The sequence below is a fragment of the Astyanax mexicanus genome, chromosome 5 (genome assembly GCF_023375975.1).
Source record: "Astyanax mexicanus isolate ESR-SI-001 chromosome 5, AstMex3_surface, whole genome shotgun sequence".
NCBI classification, from domain to species: domain Eukaryota; kingdom Metazoa; phylum Chordata; class Actinopteri; order Characiformes; family Acestrorhamphidae; genus Astyanax; species Astyanax mexicanus.
In genome coordinates, this window is record NC_064412.1 from 26,603,459 (window position 1) to 26,616,408 (window position 12,950).

General features: G+C 40.9%; 1 protein-coding gene and 1 long non-coding RNA gene across 3 annotated transcripts in view; one reads left to right on the plus strand and one right to left on the minus strand.

Moving 5' to 3' along the window:
* The window catches only part of ntn1a (netrin 1a), a 70,534-nt gene that overhangs the window by 54,144 nt on the left and 3,440 nt on the right, over positions 1–12,950 (plus strand). Inside the window, exons 3-5 of one of the 2 annotated variants that reach the window (XM_007257186.4) lie at positions 163–312; positions 3,520–3,573; positions 9,538–9,612. In XM_007257186.4, the coding sequence (XP_007257248.2) occupies positions 163–312; positions 3,520–3,573; positions 9,538–9,612 (279 nt within the window). The remainder of the gene's footprint in view (positions 1–162; positions 313–3,519; positions 3,574–9,537; positions 9,613–12,950) is intronic. The other variant, XM_022675202.2, reaches the window with a different exon arrangement.
* Positions 1–12,950, minus strand: part of LOC125802252 (uncharacterized) — a 302,998-nt gene that overhangs the window by 23,346 nt on the left and 266,702 nt on the right. The gene's annotated exons all lie outside the window — the stretch shown is intronic.

The following is a 12,950-nucleotide window of genomic DNA, read 5'->3' on the forward strand; positions in this document are numbered from 1 at the left end:
CAACGTCCACTCTCCCTATAGCCCCCTCACCAAGCTCCAGCCCTCCCACTACAGCTCACGTGTGCTTTTTGTATGTACTGTGTGTGTGTGTGTGTGTGTGAGTGTGTGTGTTTCTTTACACGTGTGTTCTCTCTCTTACCTCTTGTCTCCTGTTCCTCGCAGCCTGTGATTGCCATCCCGTGGGCGCCGCGGGCAAAACCTGTAACCAAACCACAGGCCAGTGCCCATGTAAAGACGGTGTGACCGGTATCACATGCAACCGCTGTGCTAAGGGCTACCAGCAGAGCCGCTCGCCCATTGCCCCCTGCATAAGTACGTGGACCTCCTCTCAACCACCTTAAAAAAACTAGGAGAAACACAGCTTCCCAAAACTGGTCCTGGAGTACACCTGCCCTGCAGGTTCTAGTGTTCTATACTTTCAGAAAAGCTCAGGAAACCAAAAAACAGTTGCCTTTAACTGGTTAAAGGGTAAAAGGTTCTGGAAAGTAGCAAAATGAGCGGTTTTGAGAACTTTTTTATGACAAATATTTAGAATTAAGCCTCCCAGGGTTCATGCTCACCCAACAAACACTACAAGAATCTTAAAAAAATATTTTTTTCATCATTTTAAAGATGACCGTTAGATTGTTGGTTTTGCAAGAGAACACTGTATGAAGAAACATCTCTGCTCTGATTTAAGTTCCTAAACTGTTCCTGGTTTGGACATTCCAAGAACCACCGTCAACTGGGGTAGAACCTTTACATTATGTTTGGTTTAATCTTATTTACAAAAACAGTTCTCAAACTCAACCCATTATTAGCCCTTTTCCACCAAAATAACCCTTGTTCTAGATCTTGTTCCATTCAGGCTGATTCAGAAAACCAGCTGGCATTTGCACCAGTTTTATTGGAAGCAGAAATACCTCGCCTTTTATCTCCCCCGTTATATTAGAAAATTATTGCATGAATGTTGGTGGATGGAGCTAAATGGCTGAAACTCTCATTAAAAATAGTAACTATTCACTTAGCTAGGATATTCCTTTCATTTTTAAATGTATTCCACACAAAAAAAACAAAGAAAATGTACCTCCCACCTTTCATATTTCCATTTTTAGGCAGTACAGATGCTAGCATGTTTAAAAGGCTTAAATTTGGATTTTAAAAGCTTTAAAATTATATTGACAGTGCTTAAGCATTTGACGATGTTCTGTGTTGAGGAAATAAGTATTATTTTCAACATAAAAAATATCAAACATTTATAAACTATGTTTTTTTCTTAATTGTTCCATGTGAACCCATTCATTTTAGACTCACTTAAGAGCAGAACTCAATTTCTGAAGTAGTTATTCTTCTCTCTTGAGATTCTTCAGTTGGTCCTTGCTCCTAAACAAGTAGACTTTTCGGTTTCTATAACCGATTTATGTTGGTGGAAACATAACAGTAGAACAGTTCGAAATAAGGGGCTTGGACTAGACTAAATTCCTGTCCAAACCCATAGAGATAAAGCAGGTGTGGCCACTCAAGTCCTGTAGATTTACCAACCTGCAGCCTGTAGGTAGTATAGGCCTTCAAGGGTGTCTGACTATTAGAGCCAAGTGTGTTAGATTTGAACATTTCAAGATTTCAATGAAATTCCAAAGAACCTTTATTTCTAACCAACTAGCTAACTAACCAACTTTTCCTGAGCTTAAAAGCAAAGAAACATCACTGAACTGTGCGAGGCACGGGTGCTCTAGGATCAGATTTGGGAACCACTGGTTTTGGAAATTTTCAAGTAATGCAGTGTTCTCAGGAAAGGCTAAGGACCAAAACAGCAGATTCAGTTTCATGTGGATCGAGTTAAAAGACTGATCACAATCCTCATTAAGGTTTGATTACTGGGTTGCCGCCTAAGTAATACCTTAAGCGCAGAGCCAGAGCAGAATGCCAATCATCCACCATAATTGTCCAACATTTCCAAAGTAATGTAACTGGTATGGCAATAAACTCAGCCAGGATTTGATAGGAGCAACTGCCCTGGATTTCATCTTGAAACTAAACATTTTTAATTTGTGCGTTTGTCAATGAAAAAACTCTTGGAAAATGAGAGACACGAGTCACTCTGGAGACCCTCCTGGCAGGGTGCATAGTGGACTAAATTAAATCTATAAACTCACTGGAATATGATAGGTTTGATTTTCCTGGGAAAGTCGCATGCACGGATGTGTGAAACTTGGAAAGTGCGACGTCCTTGTAATTTAATTGGAAGTATTTGGTTTCGTTTATAATTGCAAAGTAATCTGTGTTTGTTTTATTAGGCCAAATTAATTTAATCCCCCATGAAAAATTTGGAAAACAAGCCATTTTGGAATCAAGCTCGTGTCAACGCTACATCCAGCTAGCATGCAATATGCTTTCCCCTAAATATGGAAACTCAGCAGTCAAGAGAGAATCTGGTTGCTTAAGGAAATCATCACAGAGTAATGGGCTTTCCTAGCTGAAATACCACTGTTTAATCAGCTTTGTTTTTAAAACATTTTATGAATATAATATGGGACCATAATAAGGACCAGACCATCAAATTTCATTCTTTGGCAAAGGCACCCTGGTCTCTAACGACCTTCCTTACATCCAGGCTTTTTGCTGAGTCATTGCCTAACATGTTTATGAGACCTATTTGAGCACAGATGGACGATGAAGATGATTGACTTCGATAAGCACCGCTTTGACAGAAGACTTGATTCTTTCTTTCTTTCTTCCATCCTGGACCTTTTCTCTCTCCATGCACGCCCACCAGCTCCACAAAGCACCTGCTCACTCCTTTAAAAAGCACCTTCTTTATAGCAAACAGCTTCCTCTCTCAATGTTCAGTCTTGTTTCGGGCCTTTGTTTTGTCTGTTATCTTTACTTCCCCCACATTTCTTGGCAAATTCTGTGCCAACATGTTTTTAAACAAGTTGTACCACCATTGTTATTTATCTCATTTTGGAGACGATACTGCCCCATGCATGCCTATTGTAAGTGTGACTTCCTTTCAGTGTGAACAAACTGACCGATGAAAAGAGGGACGAAAGAATCAAGTCTCTTCAACTTAAGCAAATGAAGCTGTTCCTCAATGTTTAATCCGAGTCCCAATTTTAATTTGTTCAGCGATGCAAAGTTTAGTGTAAAAGAATTAAATATGCTCTGAGCACGTAATACTTTGAGTCCAGACACAGATTAAGCCTATGCCTAGACTAGACATAACTTCTTATGAATCCTATTTAAAATGAATTATATGCATGCTTATGGGCTTATCATATATGACATTTTTGACTGCACTGCAATAATGTAATATAGAACACATATATACTATATCATGCCAGGTCATTACAGGTTTTTACATGAAATTGTGTATTGCATTAAAAAAGCTGACATTATTAACATTATTAACAGTTTATACAGGCTGTATAAGATAATATGTATGCTTATATAGGAAAACATGATTGTTACCAAGTTTATGTGTTGTTTATGGTGAAACCATTATGTTTTTGCTAACTCTTTGTTCTTTGTTGGAAACAGAAATTCCAGTTGCACCTCCAACGACCACGGCGAGCAGCCCGGAGGAACCAGCAGGTGGGCACGTTTGTTTGTGTTTTACACCACAGCAGTTCGGTTAATGAGGAAAATCAAATTAGCATTCAGTGTTGACAGCACTGTATATTTCATAGACCCTAAATCAGTATGCATCCCTTTCCCCATTCCACCATCCATTCATTTATCCATCCATCCACATGTGGCTTCACGGAAACCCATTTCGGAGCCTTCTTCGTCTTTCGCTTCGCTACGGTTCATAAATTTTGAATCAATTAGCTATGGCCTGGAGCTCTTACTGCTTTAATCTTTAACTCCGACTCCAATTAATTGGTCTAAGTGTCTCACAGTGGGGTGTTGAAGTGCTGCAGCACTGGGCCTTGTTCCTGTTGATTTGTTGATTTTATTATTTCCTCATTTCATGATCCCACCAGTGGGATTCGACTAATCTGAAAGAGGAACGGCTGAGCATTTTTTGGAAAATATCTTCTTCCCTAGATTAGCTCCCTTGACGAGCCTCCTCTCCCAGTGCGCTCGACACCACAGCGAAACATCTTAGAATGAATTTCCAATGTTTGCCAAATTTCACTCCTCATCATTAGATATTAAAGCAGAGTCTGCTGGGGCGAGCGACACGTTTGCACAGCTGTGTCAATCCACACTTATCAGACGGTCATTTTACTTATTTATCAGATGCATATTCTGCTTTTTCTTGGTTTTAAAAAAAGAATCATGGCCTCAGCTGGGAGCGAGTGAACATGTTTTGGTTCTTGTCCGTGTGGAAAGACGTTTTTGTTGAAGAAACATTCGTCATTCTCACGGACGGTGGAATCCTGGCGTGCGAGAAATTGCTGCAGCTGTTGGCGGAGCATTGCAGGTTTCTAATGCTTCACTGACAGATAAGATTGACAGCAGAGCTGCTGGGACTCTCTTTTTCTCTCTCCTACCCCCAACAGCCCCCTCTCTCCCCTAAATCTTCCTTTCCTCCTGAGCAAAACCCTCAAACCTACCTCTGTCTACTTTTCACATATGTTTCCCTCTCATGTGTTCAATTTGTTTTCAAAGTTTTTTCTTAATTTTTTCATTGCCATGATTTTGTTATTGTCACTAATAAAGTGGCAGTTCTGTGTTGTGAAACTTTTCTCCCTAGAGTAAAATAAATTTCAGATTGGGCAAGCCACTCAAAAAATAATTTAAGTGTTTAAAGCCCAGCATATGACTACAGACATCATTGGGAAACATTCCTTGGTTTGGAATATAATGCTTCAATCAAAGTCCAGTCCTGCACAAGCATTCTCGCTTTTTGCTTTTTAGAATTTCACACTGACTGGAGCATTATGACTGTAAAGCTGGTATTATTACTATTAATAAGGTGACAGTTATGTACTGTCATTTATTTAATGCACGATTACTGTCCATGAGTTGCTTGGACAAAAAGTTGTTACAAACTAAGCTCTAAGAATTTAAGGTAACACTTTACAATAAGGGTACATTAATTAACATTATTTTGTATTATTATAATTATATTTGCACTACATAAGACATTATTGAGCATTATAACATTTTTAACTAATGCCTTAATTCATATTTACAGGATTATTAAGCATTTATGTTTATTAATACTTTAACTAGTTTCAGTTAATCAGTAGTACATCAGTAGTTACTTAACCATTTTTATTTATTTAACCATATGTTTATTTCTGGTGTAAGTCTTGTTAATTATGACCGTTATTGTTAATTATTGCAGAGTTGAACATTTTGAAAAAAAAAACACTTTTCACAAATTATTTCCAGCAGAAGTGGAAAAACAAGCATAGGAAACATTTAAAAAAGCATCCTTGGGTGGGACTATGATGCTTGAATTGGAATCTGATTCTTTTATTGCAGTAATCAAACTTGAACAGTGTGAAATAACTTTACGACTGGAACGGCGGGTCCAGTCACACATGCATTCTTTGTGAAAAGTGACGCATTCTGAAGAGCTGATTGAGCTTAGCGGACGGGAACCCTGACTCGCAGCCCTCAGAATGTTTAACCCATCTGGGTCGAGGGCAGCTGTCCATGGAAACTCCAGCATTCCAAATCAAGCCGAGAGAAAGGTGGCGTGCACACACATACACATACGCACACACCCACGCATATTTGAGTGGCCCCGTCAAAACGGGGTCCTCGGACCACCCAAGCTCCCTGCTATGAGAATGCATACATTATCCCATCTCTCAGACTAGCACACCTCATGACGGAACAGAGTGAAGAACATGATCTCATCCAACATGATGATTGCAAACAGATGTGCCGTTCTTATCAGGGCATCTCTCCACCCCGTCCTTCCTTCACCACCGCCGACACAGCGAGAGATGGCAGAGGACAAAGAGACAAAAAGACAAAGAGACAGAGAGATAGAGAGTGAGGGAGCTTAGAAACTTTGAAACAGGTGTCTGGATTAGTTTTACCTGGGGTGTAATCGCTGACACGATCTGTGATTGTATGAATCAGTATCAATCAGCTGTGTGTGTAGTTTTTACATCCTTAGAGTAATACTTTTAATCAAGTGTAGTTTAAAGTCTGGGAGTAATTATATAGATCCAGTATGAATCTAACCTGTGTTAGGTTTTTATAATCTGTAAGCAAAACTTTAAATCCAGTGTGTTGTTTTTACAGTCTAATAGCATTAATTGTGGAGTGGTTTTATACCACTATGAATATGTAGTGTGTTGTGTTAACAGTTTAGCAGTAATAATTGTGGAGTGTTTTAAATGAGTATGACTCTGCAGTGTGTAGGTTTACATTCTAAAAGTAGTAATAATTCACAGTTGGAAAAGAGGCGGTAGTTGGCTTCACATGTGTCGGAGGAGGCATGTGCTAGTCTGTATCCTCTTGGTCTTGGGGCATTGCTAGTGATAGGGGGAATAAATCTAACTGGGTGGGATAATTGCCATTGATAAACTAAGGGTTAAAAATGGGATAAAAATGGAAGATTAAAAATAGTAATTAGTCTGGAGTGATTTTAACTCATTATGGGTAGTATGTGTTTGGAGAAGTCTAGTATTAATCAATCCAGATAATTTGATTGCTAAATTGGGGAAGGAGAGGGAAAAAATTAACTCTCGGCCACACAGTGGAAAAAAAGCACAGTGAATACCCCCAACTGCTCAGCTTAGACAAAGCACATTGTGAAGTGAGATCATCCTTGGAGCCAGAACTCTTGAAGCATTAAGTATAAACATAAAGGATATGTTGCTGATTATTGGCAACTAATTTGCTTTTCTATTATATTCTCTATTTTTTTTTTTTACATAAAACAAGAAGTCCTAAGCCTGCTCCATCAGTAGAGAAAGAGAACCAGAACAGTATTGTACTCAGGTTCCATCATGAATACAGAAAGCTCACAGGTAATTTATGGTTTCTTTACCCACGTCTCACAGTCTAAAGCAGCTGAGGACGAGCCAGGTGTTTTGTGTACTGTAAAGAAGATCATCCAGCCTTGTTCTCCTGCCATTAGAATGGTGCCTTCACGCCCTGCACAAAAACAAAGCCCTGAAGCAAGAGCTGCAGGCACTGTCTGCTGTGTTTCTCAAACTGTCAGGATGCAACAGACCTCTGCTCCTCAAACTGTGAAAAGAAAAGGGAGAGAAAGAGTGAGGGGAGGGACGACAAGCCTCCGGTTTTGGAGACGATCCAGCACTCCATTGAGAGTGTACTCCAGCAGGAGTCTAGGGCTCCGGCTATAATCTAATTACATGCTTTATTTGCAGCAATTTGTTTCTCAATCAGTCTCATTGTGTGGAGAAACAGCCTTCCCCCTGTGCGCTCTTTCACACCTCGTTGTTACAGTTCTCGAATCAGCGCTGGGGGTGAAGCACAATGCCTATTGCGCTGCAGGCCCAATGGAAACAGACCTGGGGTCAGCCTGACATTCCTTAGGGCTCAGTACAATGTCTGTTTTTCTCTGGCCAATGAAAGGCCCCACAGGGAAGATTGTCCATACTTTTCTATAGCTGGGGAAATGCTGAATCACACAGACTCACTGGGCCGAAAGCTTGTTCTGCACTCGATCTCAGTATGCACGACTTTGCTTGGAGACTGGCGAGACCAGAGAATGCGTCCACCAATGGCTCTCACAACAGGGGTCTTCCACAGTCAGCTTGTAGCTGGTGCCTTGCTCTCTCATTCTAGCATTGTCAAACAAGCCTTACCTCCATGCTCTAACACCCATCCACTCTCTTGTTCCCTCTCCACTGCTGCCAGCAGGACCTGACTCAATCTCGCAAAGCTCTTCAGCCTTTCCTTTCACTCAAAAGGAGGAAAGAAAAGCATCCATTAAGGCAACACCTCCTTCTGAGAGAGCGTTGTGACAGTAGCTTGAGCTAAACCCGCTTCAAGAGGCATCACAATTGGTACACATGTCCAGCCGGTGGGGGACTTCAAGCTTCTCAATGGGAATCTCTGAGTACTCTTTGCATCTTGCGGACTTGCTAGTGAGAAATGAGCACTATCAAAGGATAGCCTCATGATGCCATTTAACAGGTTTATTGGAAAACAAAAGCGGCTTCATTGATAACCTTCATTTACATGGAAATGAGCCTGCCACTATATGGACTCAATTTCGCTTAGGTTGTCGTTTCTTTGCCATTTGCAAATGTACTCTACTCGTGGTCCCTGCAGATTTGGGGTTTGTGGGGCACCCTACAACCCCCTCCCTTTAGATTGTGCATGTTCTTCAGCCCCCATCCCCCTACATGGAGCTACTTCTTTTCTCTGGCATATTTTTCTCATACTGCTGTTGTCCAGGCAACTTCTTTCAAATAGGGAGAAAAGGGTCCCTTAAAGAAAAGTGAAAAGCAGGCATGGGGTAAGGATCGCCAAAAAACAATGAAGTTTGTTCATATGCAGGCGAGCTGAAAGGACCTCCAACCCCTTAGCAAAGAGTGCCGCCCCATCTCCCCTTCATCCATCTACTAACAGAGAGACCACATCAGTGTGTGAGGTGGAGGAAATGCTGCAAACAATGTCAGAATAAACTGAAGTTGTTTCAAATGTTGTAACAGTGCTTTGATTCAATTCCTTTGGGGTGTTGACGCATACTTTGCTCATCAGCCACATTCACTGGGTGCTGGTTGATTAGGATTCATTGAAAGTTCTTAAGCCGTCTTTATTTAAAAAAAAAACTCCTAAGAGACCTTTTGTGATTTCTGTGAGCTGAAGCATTGTCTGTTGAAGCATTGCCTTGTCTAGACTTGAGGAGGTTATCTTGCAGGACCCAATACAGGTATTAGGAGAAAAAGACACATATCTATTTGTCTTCGGCTCTTTTGTGAGGTATTTATTTTTGGCTTTTTTTAGCACTTCACAGGCCACTAATTTTCCCCTGACCTCCCATTGTGCTGCGCCGACCCCCAACCTACATTGCCACCTCCCTGGGTGCTGAACCAATAAATGCCAAAGGTTGAAATGGCCCAAGGGGTCGGGAAAGAGGAGGGGCCTCAGGGTCGAACAGACGCAAGGGTTGAGATGACGAGGTGGTGGTGGTGATGGTGGGGGTCGACCTGTGGGCCTTCCTCAGCCCTATGGTGGTACTTTGACAGTGGAGAGGGGGGCAAAGAATTAGCATTGCGCTACAAAAAAAGCATTGGGTGGCTTGAATGCTCTTGGCCCCAGAGGTCTCCCATCAGAGCAAGGGAGGGTCCAGACATCCAGAAAGCAGAAAGAGCAGGACCTTTTGTCTGTTGCTTTTCTATAGGACTGAAGGCTCGCTCTCTGCTCAATAGCCCACAAGCCTCTATTAGAGCCACTCAACTGAAGGGGGGCAGATGGGTGCAGCGTGAAGCATGGGCTCCCAAGATAGACGAGCTGTTGGGAGAAGTGTCTCGCTCTCTGTCACACTCTGTCTTTTCTTTTCTTTCTTTCTTCAGCAGAATGCATTTTAATTCGCCTATTCTCTTGCCCTGTCTCACTCCCTCTCTTTCTCTCTCTCTCTCTCTCTTTTTTATATCACCCTAAATACAGACTGCGACTCCTACTGCAAGGCATCCAAAGGAAAGCTGAAGATCAACATGAAGAAGTACTGTAAGAAAGATTATGGTAAGTTGTAAAGTTGGCACAACGCATACACAGACAGACACAGACAGAGTCCGGATGGCTAAAACCTCTGTCCCCTTTGCTACATCTATATTCCTCATCAGAAGCTGTAGCCTCGAAGTCTTTAGTTCCCCAGGGCACCCTCAGCCTCGCTCCATTGTAGTGATGGCTTACTCAGGGCTTTCAAGAAGAAAGTCAAAGGATCAAACAGGAGGAAAGGCCATCAGTGAAGGGCTTAGGGGAGGCTGTGGCGCTGACGGACAGCCCAGCAGGTATTTAAGTCCAAAGCGGATCAAGTCAAGGCAGTGTGACGGACAGAGGGGAGCGAAGTGCTTGGGTAGATCCTCATTAAGGGAAGAGCCAGTCCCACAGCAGCATTCCTGAGGCCAGCAGGCATTCTCTTGTCCCTGAATGGAGCAGATGTGCAGCCCCTCTCTCCCTCTGAGGTGAGGCTGTTTCATCAGTCAAGCAAGACACAGAGGAACCTAAAGAGCTTAGCGGCTCTTAATGACAACCAGGCCATTCTTACAGCATGTTGATTCATCGTATTGGTATAGTCAGTTATTCGCATGATCGCTATAGACACATAAGGAAACCAGCTCAAATAATAAAGATAGAAAATGACTCAGAATAGCTGCAATTTTCCTGGCATGTTAAATAAACCACTGAAGGCCTGGTGGAAGGCCTAAGCCATAGCATACTATGACATTGTACTTAGTATTATTGTTCTTCTAATAATTATTTTTTCATTTAACCTAGCACTTGACTTAATTAACATGATATCACGTTTTGAGGCCATCGAAGAAACATTTCCTTATCTCTATCAGACAAAAAGTCCTCAAACCAGCAGTGTCCCAAGCACAGGGAGACACAGGGAGAGATTAGATGAGTTCTCCTGAAGGCCTGGCACGTGCCTTGCCTACAGTAACAGGGACCCCATCAGGAGAAAAGCAGCAGGTCCACCCCACTCCTACAGGTTCGTCTCTGCATGGGTTCCTCCTCATCTCTCTAAAAGCTGGACAGTAGGGGGGGAATACATTACCTTCAGCCCATTTACTCATTTAATATGGCCCCCGCAGGGTCAGCCTACAGTGCCTCTCAATTATGAATTGTTGGCACTTTCCCCACCGCCCTACTGTGGATGATCCCGGACGAGCCCCCCTTTTCTAAACACTAAACCTAATCCACTTTCCCTCAGCCTCCTGCTTCATCAGGGGGCTTTGTTCACTAACAGCACGGGGGAACCCAAATGCAGTGGGCACTGAACAACAGGAATAAGTCGGCTGAGGGTTATCTCTGCATTTATTTGACATTTACATGTATTAGCAATGATGGTTCGCTTATGACATTCCATATTTAACATTATTATTATTTATATTATTCACACGCCTGTATTTGTGAGTTTTTGTGAATTTAGTGCTTAACCCTTTCAAACCCTGCGTCCATTACAATACGGACGAAAATATCAATATCAAATATAAAATAAAAATGTTAAACACAGGCTTCCAAAACGTATATATACAGCTCTGGAGAAAAATAAGAGGCCACTTAATGATGTTATTTTTCCATGATTTCAACAAATTAAAAACCTCTGAAATACAATCAAGTGGAACATGGATGATCACAAGCCATTAAACCAAGCAGAACTCCTTGAATTTTTGCATCAGGAGTAGCATAAAGTTCTCCAAAAGCAGTGTGTAAGACTGGTGGAGAAGAACATGCCAGGGTTATTGTACCAATTATTGATTTCTGAACTCTATTTATTCTATTTTTGAATAATAACTTGTTTTATTTGCATTTTTTGAGGTCTGAAAGCTCTGCATCGTTTTTTTATATTTCAGCCATTTCTTATTTTCTGCAAATAAATTCTTTAAATTACTTTATTTGAAATTTGGTAAAAATAAGGCCCGTAGGTAAACAAAATAAAACATAAAAGGTCAATTTTAATAGCAAAACCGGAACTGATTCAAAAACTGTAGTGGTTTTAGGCAACAAAGAAAAAAATTACAAACATACATACAGTACAATGTAACAAGGATTAAACATTCTTAATTAAGTATGTTATATCCTGTGAGTCAAGCTGAAGAACAAAGTGTAGTTCCAGATATCTCCTGGATGCCCTCAGCCAGCAGTTGATATGATGAGAACTAGAAATAGCTATTAAACTCGGATGAGGGTAGATTAGAAGTTTTACGTAAAACAGTGCTGTAAAAGCACTGCTTTTTGTAAAATTGCTATTTGTATTGTAATGCTAGTCACAGATAAGACACATATTCTTTACTAAAATTCCCACAGGTGACTAAAACATTTGCACAATACTGTATTAGTTAATTGGATTTAACTGGATTTTATATTATGGACTTAGCTTCTCATTTTGTGTGCATTACAGGTAGAAAACAGCATTTTTATATTTTCTCATCACTGGAACATAACTCAGGACTGAAAGTAATGTTCAAGTTATTAAGGAGAGGAATTATAACCGTACAGTCTAATGTTTATAGGTAGGTAGTGGCTAGCGGTTAGCATATGTTTGCATAGGGGCACCAGAGCAGACTGGGCCACAGCTGCAGCTCCTCAATTAACACCACAGTTCAGTCAGGAGAGCAGTGAGATTATCACTGCACTGACAAATGGCGTCAGAGGAAATCCTAACAAAAGTGACGCGTGAATGTATTCAGTTTGATCAACTGCAGTGTAAAGTTTTAGTTACGAGTTCACAGCATCTCTAATTGCCCCATTTTCTGTCTGGCCTTTTGTGAGAAGAGCCACTAAATCTCGCAAAGTTTGCTCAACTGTATCAACACAAATGAAATTGATAAAGAGGAGTAAAAATGTGCATGTGTTGAAGCTGCCATCACTCTTGAATGAGAGTTGTTAGTGGCAGAGAGCCATGTGAGGAGCTACGAAATGAATAATACCTCCCTGAGGGTCCAGTATGAAACACACTTCTTCTTCCAGGGCCTGTGATTGTTTTTGGCTAACACAGTGGTTCTCAAACATTTTAGACCACGTAAGAAGGCAAAGTACGTGATAAAAGTAATTCACAGGAACATATGCAATGCAATCCAGGGGTGAATGATATGAACAAATAATATGTAAATATGCAATAACTGTGTTGGATATTCTGATGTGAATGTGAAACACAATAAATGTATGCTATTGAAATTCAATTTCAAATTCCAATAGAAATGCTCCAAAAATATTTTATTTGTAAGTTTTCAGAAAATGTACATTTTCAGAAAATGTTTTACATATGTTTTTTTCTGACAGTGAAAAATTGTCATTGTCACCAAAGAAACCAGGCAAATTTTAAGACCCAGAGATTTGGAAATTTGCTTGTT